This window comes from Athene noctua, chromosome 3 (genome assembly GCF_965140245.1).
Source record: "Athene noctua chromosome 3, bAthNoc1.hap1.1, whole genome shotgun sequence".
NCBI lineage: Eukaryota > Metazoa > Chordata > Aves > Strigiformes > Strigidae > Athene > Athene noctua.
In genome coordinates this window covers 11,931,795-11,948,305 of record NC_134039.1, presented here as the reverse complement: position 1 = coordinate 11,948,305, position 16,511 = coordinate 11,931,795, and the positions used below count along the sequence as shown (strand labels likewise).

The following is a 16,511-nucleotide window of genomic DNA, read 5'->3' as shown; positions in this document are numbered from 1 at the left end:
TAATCCATTTACCTGCCTTTATGTTTATATTTGAACTTAAACATATGAAAGGTTTTTTTCATTTATTTTTTAAATTTTTAAAATTTTATGCTAATATTCATATCTAGCACAGTGCTAACAACCTTTTGTTAAGATGTCTTAGCTGGACTTACCATTCCCATAGCAAGGCCTGTGAAATGGATCATGTGAGCATTCCTCATCTGACTCAGCTCAGAAACTAATCCATCTTAGTTTATGTATCAGTGTGGACTTTTTCAAAACTATGCAGGCTGACTTGGCACTGAAGCAGATGCTGAGTGCTCACAAGGGCTCTCCACCAGCTCCATTTCAATGGTGGTAATCTCCAATAGATGGGGGGTGGTGAACAGCTGATGGGGTAGTAGCATCTTAAATTGGTGCAGCTGTTTTTGTAGTGGTTCTCTGACCAGAGCCTGGAAAGTTCTCTCCTGATCTTTACAAAATTACCTAGCAATTAACTCCAGTAGATTTGTTCTAAGCAAAATTCTTTGCCATCCTGTTTTTTTGCTTGTGGTCATACAGTATGTAATGTTTATTCTGCAAGAGTAAAACCTCCATGGGAAAGGATGTTTAGAGATGATGCGCTCCTTACAACTGACAGTGTGTTACAGCTATAAATCTTAAGGATCATGAGTGAAAAATGAGTCAGCAGGTCTTATTTAATCTCTAGTGAGAATTATTCTTTGTTTGTATAGCAATCACATACCTTGGCACCATTTGTTGTAAATAGTTGATAGCAAATAGTTGGCTGGTCTGAGCCTTAGGAAGGGAGCATGCTGCAGTGTGTTATGCAGGTGCTGGGGAAGCGCTGTGCCGTGCATGCAGTGTTCCTGACCATGACCAAGGAAAGTTGCTGAGCACTTGTCAGTGCTGCTGACTTTTCATCAGCCTTAAATTCACCACACTTAAAAGAAAAGGAAAGAGGAGGGGGTGTAAAATTCAAGTCTCCACACTGCATGGCTTGCTCCCAGCTCTCCAGCATAATGAGCACTCTCTACTTCGGGCACACCTGGCCACTACTCATTTTCATGTTGATTCACCTTTCTGAAGGCTCGGTGGTGGCAAGAGGAGGCTCCGTTTATCCTCACAGACACACACGCAGCAACAGATATATACAGGGATCAGGAAACGGCTATCCTGCAGCAAAAGAAAAGGATTGTTGATCATTGTTAATTATTTACTCCTGCCAGTCTCCTCTTGCTGGCATTAAGCAATAGAAACTAAAATAACTACATCCTTTACTGAAATAATGTCCCATTCTTCTTCTTTTCCTTTTGTGGTTGCTCTTGCAGAAAAGGGTTTGGGGAAATAAGTAGTAAAACCAAGACTTATCTTGCACAATTCTCCTCCGCTAGATTAATTGTAAGTTGAAGATACACAAGATACTCTTTTTTTCCCTTTTCAAGGCAATTGCAAAGGACAGTTTCCCCATTTCCTCTTCCATTTTCAATATGCGCATTTAGATGAAGCTAAAACTGCACTCTTGCACTTTTTATGCAGCTTTCCTAAAATAATTCTGAATAATTTAACAATGACTCAGAAACATTCCAGTTTAACCAGTCATTGACCTTCAGTCATGTTTTAATGTCATCAGGCTGTACTGGTACTTCATCCGTTCTGAAGAAGCTGCATTGTACCAGGGGCAATGGCGATATCTATAATTAAAGTTGACCAGTGTCTTCTATTACAGTGTTTACCTTTCAGTAGGTTATCAAACTTTAACTGCTTCAATTAATATTTTCCATTTAGAATTTTTCAGTCAAAATGATCATGGTATTTTGGAGAAGCCGCCTAGGGAAAAGATAGGGTTATTTACCCATTGTGGGGAAAAATAAATGCAGAGTCTTTTTCTTTAACTTTGGATTTGTTCACTCTAGTGTAAGGGCTGGATATAAAAAACGCTTTAAAAATCTGACCAAACTGTTTAAGTTTATAAGCCCCTGAAGAATCTCAGTAAACACAGACTCAACAAAAATTATTAAAGAATAAGAAAACTCACTTGCTAGTATCACTCTCTGGTGACTGGGCTTTACAGATCACTAACTTCTTTTACAAGTTGTCATGTGAGCTTTATGTCTAAAGGTTGAGAATCCTGAACTTCTGACTGATTGATTTCACATGAAAGATTTTTTTTTTTATTTGTAATACTAAAAACTTTCAGGACATTATTTTCTTTGTAAGTATTACATTTGCAAAATCAAATAGAGATTCTGTGGGGAAAAAATAGTACAGGATAATATAACTGAAGAATTGGACCCATTTTTGCATATGCTTTAGGATACAAAGACTGCATGCAGTCTAAGATTTTCAAACCTTTTAATGCTTTATTTTACTCTTAATTTTCTTCTAATATATTTGTAATTGACTGCAGTAGGAATAGATGGCATGCTATATTGCCAGCATCAAGAATTTAAGAAAAAAAAAAAAACCTTACATGGTCCTTAATGTTTTTTGAGATTTGATTAGGAAGTGTGTGGAAGATAGAAGTTTCATGTTGTGGATGATTTTGAAGAGTGAAAAGCTGAATAAAAAAAAAGTTGATTAGAATATTTTGCTTCAGTTACTGCTTGCAGTGTAAAGTCAAAGTTGTTTCAATTTGCGAAGTAAAGTTATTTTGTTCCAAAAACATATATAACAAGCTATTTTGTTGGAACTTTTCTTTATTTTTTTCTTCCAGAAAGCCTGGAAAAACAAATTGATTTTGCAGTATTTCTGGTTTTTCTCACCACGTGCATATTTATTTAAGTTTCTCGAACCAGCTCTAGTTTTATTTAGTTTAATGTTTGATTTGAGGTTTTAGAGGGAATGCCCACTCCCTAACTGGTGTTTCACCATGTCAGATTAAATGTTCTCTGGATGCCCCGGCTGCTGGATGGCGCAGCCTTGGTTTTTCCATCCTCAGTGGTCAAGTGGGGGAGCTCTCATTTCCTCACGTTTTTCAGCTGTTCCCTTGGTGCTTGTGGTAGCTTTTATATTATAGTGGTAGTGCATAGTCAGTTTTGGCTGTAAGAGTTCAGTCTGGTCCCAGGTTTAAGATTTATTCTAAGTAAAAATGTCAGTGGAGTTTTAGACATGTTGCAGAGGGTTATTTTTTCAGTATCAAGATCTCTTTTATTTTTCAGGCTGTTGAATGCTGGGGGGATTGAGCGCGGACCTCAGATGTGGGAGAAGCAGCTGTGCAGATGCAAAATGAGTTCTTGTGATGTGGGAGTGCATGCTGCACTGGCCAGCACTGATGCTTGGAAACTACCACCCCTTCCTTTCCCTCTCTCCCACCTGCCAGTAAAGCTGGGCTCAGAAGTGCAGATAGTCATAACATGCAGTAACACTAGGTACACGCAATCAGGCGTGCTGTGTGTGCTGAGCATGGGTGTGCCCTAGCAATTTCCCTGGCTCATGGTCCTCTAGAGAGTGAGGCCTCTTTTCTCCTTCACATGGGCAGTCCCAGCAGGCAGGACTATGGCAACCTCGGCTTGAGTTCCCCATTGCCTTTCTGTGTGTGCCTGGCTGTTGTGGGGTTAATGCTCAGCGAAGGATTGCGGGTCTTTCAATTCTCATGGCTGGCACACGCTCCTTCCCTGGGCAGTCAAAAGAGAATGTAAATCCCAAATACTGCGCTTTCCTACTGTGCATTTGCTGAGTTTCCAGCTTGTCTATGCCTGAAATGCTAGCCCTGGCTTTTGGGGCAACATAAAGTATCAGGATTTGACCTGTCCCTCCAGTTTCATGTCCCAGTGACAGGGCAGTAAAACTGAAGCAATGGGGTGGTGAAACAGGCCCTCCAAACGCCGTGTCACCTGAAGGAGGCCTGTTTTGAAAGGGTTTGGTGAGCTCTGGGGTGTGGGCTCCTATCTGTGGGGTTTTTGGTTGTTTTTAAATTTTATCTTATCCTAGAACTCCTAAAATGACAGGATATGGTGATGTGCTTTACGCTTCATAATCTGCACTGCTTGCTATTACAAGCCTAATATGAGAATGCAAAAGTAGCTGATACTGTTAATTTATTTTGAATGAGGTACTTGCTGATACTCAGAGGAGCCTTTTAGCTGCTCTCCTTGAAGAAATCAAGTAAGAGTGATGCGAGGAATGGTCTGGGTACAGGTTGTTTGCAAAGTGAGGCTGTTTTACTGAAATTGTGAGCTCCAGGGAACTCATGATAAGTCCTATAATAGTATCTGTACGCAATAGGACTTTATTATTGTTGAAATTATCTTATGACAAACACTTAATTCTCAATGTGCTCAAATTAATTTGTGAGATTCAAATGAACAAACACTATTTCATACAAGCATGTTTTGACATGCTTTGATAAATTAGGATATTTTTTTTGCTTGATTGAAACCAGACAAATAACCACAAATATGAAATCTTGGAAGATAAAATCCTGAAAGTGTGCTATGCAACTACTCACAAAGTTTTATAGTCTAGCTCTTCTTGAGGGACAAATAAATGAGGAACGAAAGCAGCTACTACTATCAGGAAAATGCATTAGTGTTTTGACAGATAGATGTGGAGATCTTAATACACAAAGTTTGTTTTTTTCCCTGATGTGTAAATATACACTTAATGTAATTAGAAACAATTGTGAAGTAGCAGTCAGGGAATTCAAATTCTTCAGTTAAGCGGATATTGCAAATGTGATTTGTTGACAGCTTGTCATGCTGCCATTATAGCTGACCTGGAGTTTTTCTTCTGAATGACTTTTCAAAGGAAAACTAACATAAAAAGAGACATATTTGGCCAGGGAGTGCTCTGTCTCTGACTAGCAGCAGATGCTTAGAGAAAGAGCAGAAGAACAGGGCAAGTGCAGAGTGGTATTTCCTATGGAATAGCCCCCTAATAATCTGACTGTCCATGGCTGACTTCCTGAGCTGGATGTTGCATCTGTGTTTTTAATTTTTAATAGCCCTTTTCTTCCAGTGGTTTGATTCAAATAGCATCTTGAACCCATTTGCATTTTTGAAAACCATGAGAAGTCTTCACAAGCAAACTTTTATTTGCTTTGTTTGACGCTTTCAAATTTTCATTTTGGCATTGGAAGGGAAAAAAGGTGAAATACTTTTTCCGAAGCATGAAATACATGAAAAAGTGTCTCTTTTTATGTACTTGCCTCTGAAGACAAGTTTTGCAAACAAGTAATATCTTTAAATTAAGCCATTGGTAAGCCTCCCCTTCACCTGGCTAGCTTGCCTCTGCTAGTAATCAGAGAGTTCTAAGCATTTAACCCCCATTTGAGGACCTTAATTTGGAAATACAGATTAAAAACTCTTGCTCAGCCATACCTAGTGCTTGGAAGTGCCTTGGGTCCCTTGGAGCTGATTTCAACACCAAGGTTTCTCAGACATCATGTAATCATGGTCAGAAGCACTTTGGTGCCAAAGTGCTTAGCAAGTTTTGAGACCTACGTTATGTCCAACCTAGAAGACCTATGAATATGGTATTTCAAGAGGAGATGGACCTCACAGGTACCTTTGAAACTGGCTGGTGGTTCAAGCTCTGGAGAAAATGTAGCAGCAGAAAACATGTTCCTTTGAGTCAGAAGAGAAGGTGGTGGAACTGTGCCTCTTCAATACAGTCCCCCATGACAAGGGGAGCTGCCCAGAGTGCAAGAGAAAGGCTTTCATGTATTTTTCTGCTGGAAATGGTTCCAAGGTGCTCAATCTTATCTCTGTGGGAAGTGCCCTACCTAGCAACCAATAGGTGATTCTTGGGGAAGATGCACTTGCAGCCTTATGTGTTGAAGCTACTCCACATTCCATGCAGTCCTTGGCATTCATGGTAGAGAAGTTAGTGGATCTCTGCAGCCTAATAGGGCAGTCATCTGGATCAGGGAAGCCAAGGTTTCAGATACTACTACAAAATATTGCTGAGCACAGAGGCCAAGGTTTCAGATACTACTGCAAAATATTACTCATGTGTCTATAATGATAGTTTTATATAAACAGACCTTGGAGAGGAACTGGGATTGAAGTCCTTTTCACAAGGGGAATGAATGCTTTAAGTCCAATTTCAGTTCACTCCGAAGTATTCCCTGGAAAGGACAGGAGGGTTTAGGACTATCCCTCCCTATACCTTCCCCTAGCCTGTACTCCTTGTGTGATAGTTCTTTCATTTTTCATTATTCTTATTTCCTTACTTTTCTTTCCATCCTTATCCACAGGAAGGAATTACAACTTTTTTTCCCATGTGTTATTTCAGTTCCCTCAGTGACAGTATGAAAGGGAGTGACCACCATGAATTTCTTCACTTTTCAGTTGAAAGAAAAGGAGTAATCCCTGGTCACAGCTGTAGTGGCCTCTCTTCTGGAGTGCGCTCTGTTATGATGTCCATGAGAAGGGGGGTGGTGAGGCCCTAGGGAGGTGTGAGACTCCTGCATTGCTCTTATGGCAGCTTGGACAACTCTTTGCTTAACTTTGGTGAATCCTCTTTTGAGGTATCTAACTGCATACCCAAGGCATTTGGGTCAGGATTGTGACAGGGGTCAACAGCCTAGAGAAAAAGCAGTGGGAGGCTGTGTAGTACTTACAATCTCTCTTGGTATTCTCTAGAATCTCCAGGAGTGCTGCAGAGATGTCTCTGAGCATATTATGGAATATGATGTTCCTGTGTAACAGAAAGATCTAGACCAACTTCTTATGGACATTGCCTGTCATTCCTATGTAAAGCATGGAAATAGGAAAAGTAAGAAAAGTTATTTTGGGACACTTTTTCTTCAAATTCTTGTTACAATCTGCAAAAGGAACTTTCTGGTTCTCAACCTTTCCCTAGGAAAAGTGTGCATAAACAGAGAGACTTTTAATAGTCTTATGACTCTATCCAACATTAAAAAGTCCAGTACGTCAGTTGGAAAGTAGATTTAAACACTGTATTTAAAAACTGATTCTCAGCACAGGAGAAACTGCATACAGAGCACAGGTTCTCTAGTAGAACCTGAGTTTGTTTATAACACCAAAACTCCTAATTAATTAACAGTAAATACTTTTTTCTTTCATTTGATTGTTTTGACCCCAAATATGCAAACTGACTGCCATATGCAAACTGATGAAGGCGTGGACTTAATTTTGAGCTTGCTTACACCAACAGATGGAATGATGTGTGACTTGCATCAGTCTGGGTCAAACTGCAGGAGGCCATATGTGTTTATTTTAGCATTTATGAATGGTTATATTTACCTCATTGCAATGACTCGCTTTGGTTTCTATTGACAAAACCATGACTTAAGAGAATGTTTGCGAAGACAAGCACAGATGTTTCCAGGCTGCTTGCCACAGAGAGGAAAAAAAGCCAGTATTTACTTGTAAGCTGGTGTTGGCAGTGCCATTTTTCCAATGAGTAATGATGAACAGTAGCCATTAGTCAGTTCCTGAAGATCCTGACTTGACAACAAAAGAATCGGCTTAGAGATGCCTTTTTGTATAGTTTGGCCTATACAAGTAGGGTGGAAGACAATTGCTGTAATCACTGAAACCAAATCTACCTTGTAACACTCTTTTGAAGTATCTTAATGACCAAGGCGAATGTAAAAGCTTAATGAAATAGATAATTCATTAATATTTTCTCCACTTCTTTACAAGTGTGTTGGTTTCAAATTAAACTAAAAACTTTTACTAGACATTTTTATGAAATTGTGAAGCAACATAAGCTTTTTTGGAGTTAGTCCTAAATCATAGATACTAAAATCAAACTTGTTTTAAATTGATGTCTGTGGAGGGGAAAAAAAACTATAATAGACTATCAGCAGGGTTAATGATGATCTGGGAGGGTGTTTGGGAAAGTGTTTGTGAAGAGATGTCTGTGCACATAGTTTTAATGGGCAAGGAAGGACTGACTTCAGTCACCCAAGAGCAGCAGTGTGGGATGTGTGGCATCTGAGGATTTGCATATGGGGTTTTGGAAAGACAAATGAAGAGTGAGCCTACTTTGGGAGAGACAAAACCTGTGTGCAGCAATCGCCTCTGACGTTATATGGGTGGGAGGCCTGTTTCAGGTGGAGCAGAGGGGTAAGAGGGACCCTGTGGTCTTCCACATTGGGGCACAGCACTCAGGGGGAAGTGCCAGGCCTTTGTCCTCTGTGAAGGCTGTGATCTTTGGGTGATGAGTTGAGTCTTGCTCCAATATGATGATGATTTGTGAAAAGTGATACACATTTTGAAGAGATGTGGCTATAATAGCTGCGTAAGCGAGAACCAGCAAGATGGAAATGATAATGAACTACAGGGTATATAACATAAACGAACTCTGTTTTGTTTTTAAAAACATGCAACACAGTACTCTCCTGGTTCAGCCAGAAGCCACTACGCAATGTGTCTTAAATGTCATGAATGCAGGAAGAGCTGAACATGACTTTTCCTCTTACCAAACACCAAGCAAATTTGAAGGAATGTACTGTATCAGTTTACCAACAGGGAATTGTAAAACTAACGGAGGCATCTTCTGCCTTCCCACTTTGATGATCCCTTTACTGCAGGCTTGGTTAGAGGTATTCCTGGAAATATCTCAGGGATTTTTTTTTTCCTGTTACTGTTTTTAATAGGAAGTGTTATATTGATCTGTAAGTATCATGCCACTGGCTGGACGAAATACCATATGAGCAGTTGATGGGCTTACTGGTTCCACCTGCTGGCTGAACTGGTGGTGATGACCTGTCAATCAACTGGGGTTGAACAAGAAATCTTATGAAAATATTTTAGGAATAATTCCTGTCTGAGGTATGGGAATAGAGTCTTGTCTTTGTGCTACAAACTTTTTCTCTGGTTTTTCATTTAATTTATTTTCATTAAATTCAATTTCAAAATGCAATTTCTTAAGCAGGGTGGCAATCACAAGTGCATTTTAAGCAAGAGGAGGACAGCAACCCTCTTTGAAAATAAGATGAACAAATTAACCCACTCATGTGCTAGTGCTGCTGCATGCTTATCACTTCTGAGTCTCACCCAGGGAGAGAAAGCCTAGACCTGTTCCCTCCAGAGCTATCACAGATACTTCAGGGAATGCACAAGGGCTAGGAGAAGGACAACGCCTTGCATTGGGAACATATTCCAAAAATTTCCCCAAAGAAAGAAAAGGGTTGGGGTGGATGGAATCCAGAGCTAAACTTAATCCTGGGTACTTCAATGTCCATGGTATAGAAGAAAGGCTAGAGGTGAGAGGAGTGGATGGCTCTCGTTAGCATGAGTTGTAGGGTTGAGACTAGAACTAGTGTTCAGGGGAGCATGGGCCCAGGATTCCAGTTAAAGCTGGATCTTGCAAAGCCTGAGGGCTAGAAGAAAGCTGAGGACTTACGAAGACAAAGGGTGTTTGCTGCGTATGACTAATGCCGGAATTAGTGTTGGAGTTACTGTTAGAATTTTGGGTGCTCTAGAGCTTAGTTCCTTCTTTGAATTTCACCAGGCTTTCAGTGCTGAGGGTCGGCTCCAGCAGAAGTAAATATTTTTTCATTGCTTTTGTTAGCACTAGGCTATGATTAAGTCTAAGTTTAAGATAACAAAGTTTCTCAGATCCTGTTTTATAAAGTTTCATTTCTTGCTGTGTTGTCAAAGCACATGGAGTATATTAGCAGCTGGTTCTGTGGAGGTGAATGGTTTCTATTGTAGGTTTTGGAGCTAGTAGGTTTTTAAAGGTCTTTAGAAGTGCCCTTTAGGTTCCTTTAAAATTCACCTATTCAGGATATTTAAAAGTCCATGGCTGCATTAACTTTCTTCTGCTGGTTGCAAACCTTCCTCCCTCATTTTTCTACCAGAGGAACAAGAGAAGATTTCTGAGGGAACATCATGATGCTGCTACCCTTCCTCCTGCTCCAGGCAGTCATTGCTGGCTTCCAGAGGTTCAGTCTAGCTGTTAGTGACAAGCTCAAAAAAGGAGCTACAGTTATACTCCAGAATAAAACAGGAACAGGATTTTAGTACATGAGTAGGTCCTACAGGTGTCCATATTGACATGCTTCTTAGCATGGTTTTGTCCTGTATCGATTAGTTGTCCCCCAGGCATGGTTTGGGCACAGTTCAGGAGGTGAACGTGCACCATGACCATAAGCAGTTTGGATGTGGCCATTCTCTTTGGAAAAGTGACTTAACCTCAAGGACAGGAGGTGTTCTGTACCACTTGGCCTCAGACCCAGAGAAGAGTCGCTTGCCTGAATTATTTAGTAATACACAGCAAGCCAAATTGACTCAGGGACAAACAAGCCAATAATTGGGTCTGAAGGGTCAGCCTAAGGAACAGCTTAATGGGGAGGGAATTCTTGCATCAATTGCAAAGATGCTGCTCATCTTCAAACATTATTTTGTTTTCTGTTTTAAAAGCACTGGTGTTTTAAAGGATTTGTTTAGAAGCAAATCCCTCCGGTTTTCTTTGTTGTTTCTGATAGCACGTTTGTGATTGTGGGAACTCAGTAGCACTCGCAGGTATGCCGCAGCAGATTACCATACTGCCAGTAGCTTCCATGCAGCATTACTGTACTGCGGTCAGAAATGGTTGATTGCACAGGAGAAGGAAGCACAGAGCAGTTGTTGAGTATTTAGATAATGCTAGATGGAATATGAGTCTGATTGCATTTGACTTAAAAGCAACCTCTTTCCCCGCCTAAAAACCAAAATCCCACCCCTGAAAATATCACAGCTGCCTCCAATGGTAATTTTTTTAGTGATTTTTTTATAGGCTCAAGAATTCTGAGATACAGCTAGTACTTCGTCCATCAGAGAGAGGTGACACTTCATCTTTCACTAAGATACTTCAGGCTTATTCTCATACCAAATCCATTTTCATTCCTGCTAGATGAACCTGTAACATAGGTTATGCAATTAGGAGGAAAGTGTTTGGAGGAACGGTAAGAAAACCTGATAAATGAAATCCACTATACACCGTCAGTCGTGCTGATGCTATTCCAATAAACACATTTTGTGTTATGTTTTTGTGTACCCAGTTTAAAGAGACAGAGTAAAATAATTTATGGCCAAAATTGTCTTTCCTTCCTTGCAACGTTTATATGTATGTAATACTATACACACCAAAAATATGTTAAGGGAGCATTACTGACATAGAGGGCTAAGAAGGCAATGCTATGGTTAGTGTCATAGTTATAACATTATCATTAACAGGCTTTTTGTTCAGTAACTGGGCCCCTCTCTGTGAATGCGCTATATGCAGTCTTTATGCAATTAGGAGCATTTTTAGGGTGAATGTTTGGTTTTAGGAAGGGGTTTTGCTTTCAAGGCAAATGCAGTCAGATTTATATCACATCTGTTATTATCTAAGTTGAGCCTTGTCTTCCAGAGGTTTGTCTTCCAGAGTGCACAGATTGGGCAGCCTTCAATTTAGGATGCAAAATACTTTTCCAAGGGTTGACCTATAATTTTTTCTCTTTTTTTTTTTTTTTGTACACTATTCAAACCTTGCTTGGAAGACAAAATTGGACATTTCCTTGTGGAAATAGTTATTCTGCTCTTTTACTGTAGTTTCTGAGTGCCTCAGAAATGTTAATGTATCATTTGCAGTTCTGAGGAGGTGATGTGATATCTCTACTTTATAAATCAGGAGTGAAGGCTGGTGGTTGAAGCACAGGTCTGAGAGTGTTTGCTAATCTGGTGGCCCTGTTCAATGACCTGATTTCTTGGACTAATGCATTTCGTGTGATCAAGGCACATTCCCTGTTGTTGATTTCAGTGGCATTAGTGAGTGCTCAGGAGCCTTGTCCCTGAAAGTGTTCAGGGCCAGGTTGGATGAGGCTTTGAGCAACCCGATCTACTGATAGGTGTCCCTGCCCATGACTGGGGGGTTGGAACTAGATGATCTTTGAAGACCCTTCCAACCCAAACCGATTCTCTGCAGTCTGGGCCTCAGGGATTGAAACTGAAGACCAGAGATATAAGGAATACTTATTTGGTGACCAGTTAAGTCAAGGTTTAGGGCTTCTCTAGCAGCACATAAGAACTGTGGAACAGAGGCTAACATACAGTACTTTCTTCAAGGATAATGCTTCTTCCCAGTTGTCCAGAGCCTCTTTCTTCTGATTCTTCTATGCCTTTGAATATCTGTAAGAAATGAGGCAGCGCTCCAGTGAGTGATGATCTCTCTAGCTTCACTTCTGATCCTCAGAGCAGATACCTACTGACAAGTTAGAAAACAGATCATTTACTTAGAGGATACTCAGAGAAAACAGTCCAAACCACTTCAGCTTTGACAGCCTGTCTCAAGTTTTCCTTGTTATTGCATGAAATAGGATAGTCTATGTATACATTTAAAAAGTGCCCATATTTTATCGTTACAGTAGTCATATGATGAGAGTGCCTCAGTCAGTCTCTTCATTTGGCTTACTCTTCTACTTGAAAACAGCTCATCTTTGCTCAAAACTGGTCTGTAGTGTCAGCTCAGTGACATTAGTTTACTACACTGGGTGGTGGTGTTGAGAATGTAAAACTATTCCATTAGCCTGTTTGCAATATAAAATAGGCTTATGCATTTTGCAAGCTTATGCAGTGTAGCAAGATTCTGGCAAGTGTAAAGGAAAAAGGTGTTAAGGAGAGCTGGCAGCTCCTTAAAGAACAGATATTAAGTGCAAACTCTTCCAATAAGGAGGAAAGTTAAGGAAGTGCAGTAGAAGACCAGTGTAGCTAAGTTGTCAGCTCTTCATGGCCTCTGAAGAAAAGAAGATTTTATACAAATTGGGAATTAGGTCAGATTTCCAAGAGCAAGGATTAAAAAATAGCATGTAGGGACAAAAAAATCAGAAGTCTTGAGGCAGAAAATAAGATTAAAGTATCCAGGTATGTTACAGGTGGTAAGAACTCATTTTTCATGTATATTAGTAATGAAAGAAAGGCTGAAAGAAAATGTTAGAGGGTGAAAGGGAAAAGACAGATGGCATTGGGAAGGTCAGAGTGTCTTTGATTTGTCTGGGTCTTTCCAAGGAAAGTAGATACTGCTGCTGCAGAAAACATGAGGGACTGTACTGCCACTGCTACCCTGAGGCAGGTAGGCAGGGGCCTGGGTGCTGGAAGATTTCACATGCTCAGATGAATGTCTCTGTACAGCCTGATATCTACAGAAGTTTACACCTTCCACCCCCACCCACCAATTTTAGGGCGGTTTGTCTGGAGGACATTGCTGTACAATACTTGAAATACTGCTTGAAGATGACTTGGAAGGTGGGAGCAGTCCACTGACATAAGGGAAGCATGAGCTGGGAGGATCCCAGAAGTGGCTTCTTTGCAAGTGCTATTCTGTACTTTTGTTAATGGGTTAGGTGATGGCACTGTGTGTGATGTCAATTTATACAGAAGGCAATAAGCTGGTAAGGACAAAAGATGCTATATGAAAGAAAGGGCTACAATTCAAAGTGGTCTTGATCAGTTGGAGAAGTAATCATAAAAAGTGTGGTCACAGCTAACCAAAGAAATGTTCTATATGTGACTCATAGGAGTAACCAACTTTAATGATAAAGGCTGGGGAATAACTTCCTAGGGAGTAATTTTTCAGAAAAAAGTCTGAGAGTTGCAGGGAGCCACAAACCAGTATGTGAGTTGATGTCATGCTGTGCTATGTAGTATTCTGGGATAAACAAAGAGGAATATAGTCTGCAGCAGGTATGGAAAAAACCCTTCCTTCCTGGAGTACCATGTCGAGTCACAGGGACTATACCTTGAGAAAGATGCAAATCAAGAAGACTATGCAGAGGGACAGCAATGAGACTGAAGAAACAGTCCCAGATAACAAAACTGTTTGGTATGTATTGAGTGAATTGATGTTATTTGTGGTAGATGGCAGCAATATGATCAGTGGTTATTATAGCCTTCTGGATGTATGGGCTGTTGCAGAGGGAGAATAACCTGTTTCCTATGCCTGTGATAGCACAAAGACTAAAGACCATAAGTTCCAGCAAGAGAGATGCTGCTACCATGGTAAGAATAGTCCAGCACTGGAAGAGTTTGCATGTGGAGGTAATTGAATCTCCATTGTTGGAGGCCTTCAAGAACAATTAGGAAACATCCTCTGGCAGCAGTGTTAGCTGTAGTAGATTCTGCTATGGGGCTGGGCATCTCCTGATGCCTCTTCCAGGGGTAATTGTGTTGTTTCCTGACACGCTTCCTCTTTCATCTTTTTTTATCCTTTTACTCCTTGGGGAGTAGCACTATTCTTTGAATAGGGATTTCGTAGTTAGTGGGGATTAAAATTTAGAAAATCTGTAGCAGTAATTTTGGTAAAGAACTTCATGGGACAGTGCTTTAAACTACTATGTTTGACCACCTGCTGAAGCTGTAAGAGTCCCAGGCAACAACTTATTAGTGAGAGTGTTCCTTATAGACAGAATAAGGACTGGGACTTGCTTTCTAATCAACATATTTTCTGAAGACTTTTAAAATGCATATAACAGTCTGACATACCAGCTGTCACCAGAATTTTTGTCCCCCACTGACACCCGCGTGCAGTGCGTTGGCATTCATGTCACACAGAGAGGGAGTGTTGACAGGTCCTCTTGCTAGCCACCTTAGAAAAGGAAGAAAGAAGCCAGGGTTCAGCAAAGGAGAACTGGCAATTGCAGGAGAACACCAGGAACGACAGAACCAAAACAGTCTGAGCAAGGAGTTACTGGCCTGGCCTGGGGTTTTTACAAGCCCAAGAGAAAATGTGTGCAGCAAATGAGAAGTTTTCTCCAGCCTCATCCATGTTTAACTTGGTGTTTAGGACTGATTCAAACCTCTCTCATCATGGGACAGCAGTGCAATGCCATTCATGGCCAATCTTTCCATGTTCCAGAGTCTCAAGTAGCTCTAGTTGCATTTGTGTTAAAACTGAATCATGTTTTCTTTTGACTTAGAAGCCGAATTTGATTTCCAAGCCAATGCTTGACAGCATCCTTTGTCTTCGTGATGACAGATGGAAGTATGTCCGGAGCCTCCTAACCCCAGTCTTCAGTGATACCAAACTAAAAGAGGTAAGTTGTAGACAGTGCTGCTTTCATAATTTAGAATACATAATCGTTTTCTTTTGTGCAGGCATCTACTTTATATAGGTCCATATTAAGGATGGGTAAAACCTGCTACTTTGTGCCAGCTTATTTAGACCTGAAGAGCACATGAAGTAGAGCGTTTGTACGGTGTTGTACAGGTTATAGACAGGTCAAAATCAGAACAGCTTATCTGAGGATATGATCCTCTGTCTTTATATAAGCTAGTCTGTCCATAAAAGTATAGCAAACTCAAAAAGGACCCTTACACCTTCCTTCCCCCCCACCCCTATTAGGAGTAAGCTAAAGTACAGGAAGGGTTACTGCTCCCAGTTGGAACATAGCTTTTCGTGATTTGCAGAGTCAGCAGCTCTCACGTTAACTCGGGAACTGCCGTCAGTCTATTTTCATTCCTCCATCTCCTTCCCCCCTCCTCCTTTTATTCTTTAATCCTTTCATATAATAAAATAAGTCACTGGAACAGAATGTCATTGCCAGATAAATACCTCCAACTGAAAATAAATGTCTCCGTGCTGACCTGCTGCTAATTTCCTGTAAATGTCTCAGCATTTACTTAGCCATGGGAACCCATTACCCAGTAACAAAGTCCTATTCCAGTGACACGATATCTCTTAATTAAACGCAGATAAATGATTGACTGGTTAAAGTCTTCTTTCAAGGAACAACAACAAAAAAAAAAAACCACAACAAAAAAACACCTCTTCCTTTACGTATTTTATTCTGAAAGGGAGTCATGCCGCACTCCAGTGCCCAGTCCTGGGTTGTAAAATTTTCCACTGGGCAGACGCTTGTGTTGTTTTGACATGCCGCTGTCGAAATCCACAGTAACATCTAAATGTGTCTGGCTCTCCCAGCTCTATAGACAGCGGTCGCTTAGCAACGCCGGCTGTCACCTCCTTATTATGGTAAATTCTAATTGGCCGCCAGCCTGGCGGAGATGCTGATTAATCACGACTGACAATGCCATTGGTTATGCGCTCCGACATTTGCTCTGTCACCGGCTCCATCACAAAATTTTAGTGAGGCGAGGGTGTTTAAATATGCAAGCGATTAGTTGCTTATGGCATGGTGGGGAGAGGACAGTTTTGCATTTTCCTAGCGGAAATTAATCTGCTTTACTGCAGGTCATCGGCTCTTTGCTGGCGGACTAACAAAAGATAAAGCCGCGCTCCCCTCAATTTGTGGAGAGCAACCTCTGCCGGTACCAGCCGGGCAGATTTGGCTGAGGAGACCGGTGAGGGTGAGCAGGCGGAGGCCCTGGGCATCTTTTGCAGGGTTTGACTGATTAAACTGGGGTGGGAGGAGAAGTCACAGTGCTCACTTTGCACTGCTTGGTGGTGGAGCTGCAATGCAGGAGTAGCGGTAGGAGGTAAAATGGAGGGCTGGCTGGTGCCTGGTAGCCATCTCACATGCTGAAATTGAGATCTTTATAGCCTGATAATCTGCTTTCCCTGTGCTGCCTCTTGCAAACTCTGTGGAAGGGGTGGGATTGTGCACGGGCTCACAGTGTCCTGGAAATAGTCACTTTCTC

General features: G+C 41.0%; 1 protein-coding gene across 1 annotated transcript in view; it reads left to right on the top strand.

Annotated features, from left to right (window-relative positions):
- The window catches only part of TBXAS1 (thromboxane A synthase 1), a 227,669-nt gene that overhangs the window by 113,922 nt on the left and 97,236 nt on the right, over nt 1-16,511 (top strand). The window contains exon 5 of the mRNA XM_074901261.1: nt 14,831-14,947. Within this exon, the coding sequence (XP_074757362.1) occupies nt 14,831-14,947 (117 nt within the window). The remainder of the gene's footprint in view (nt 1-14,830; nt 14,948-16,511) is intronic.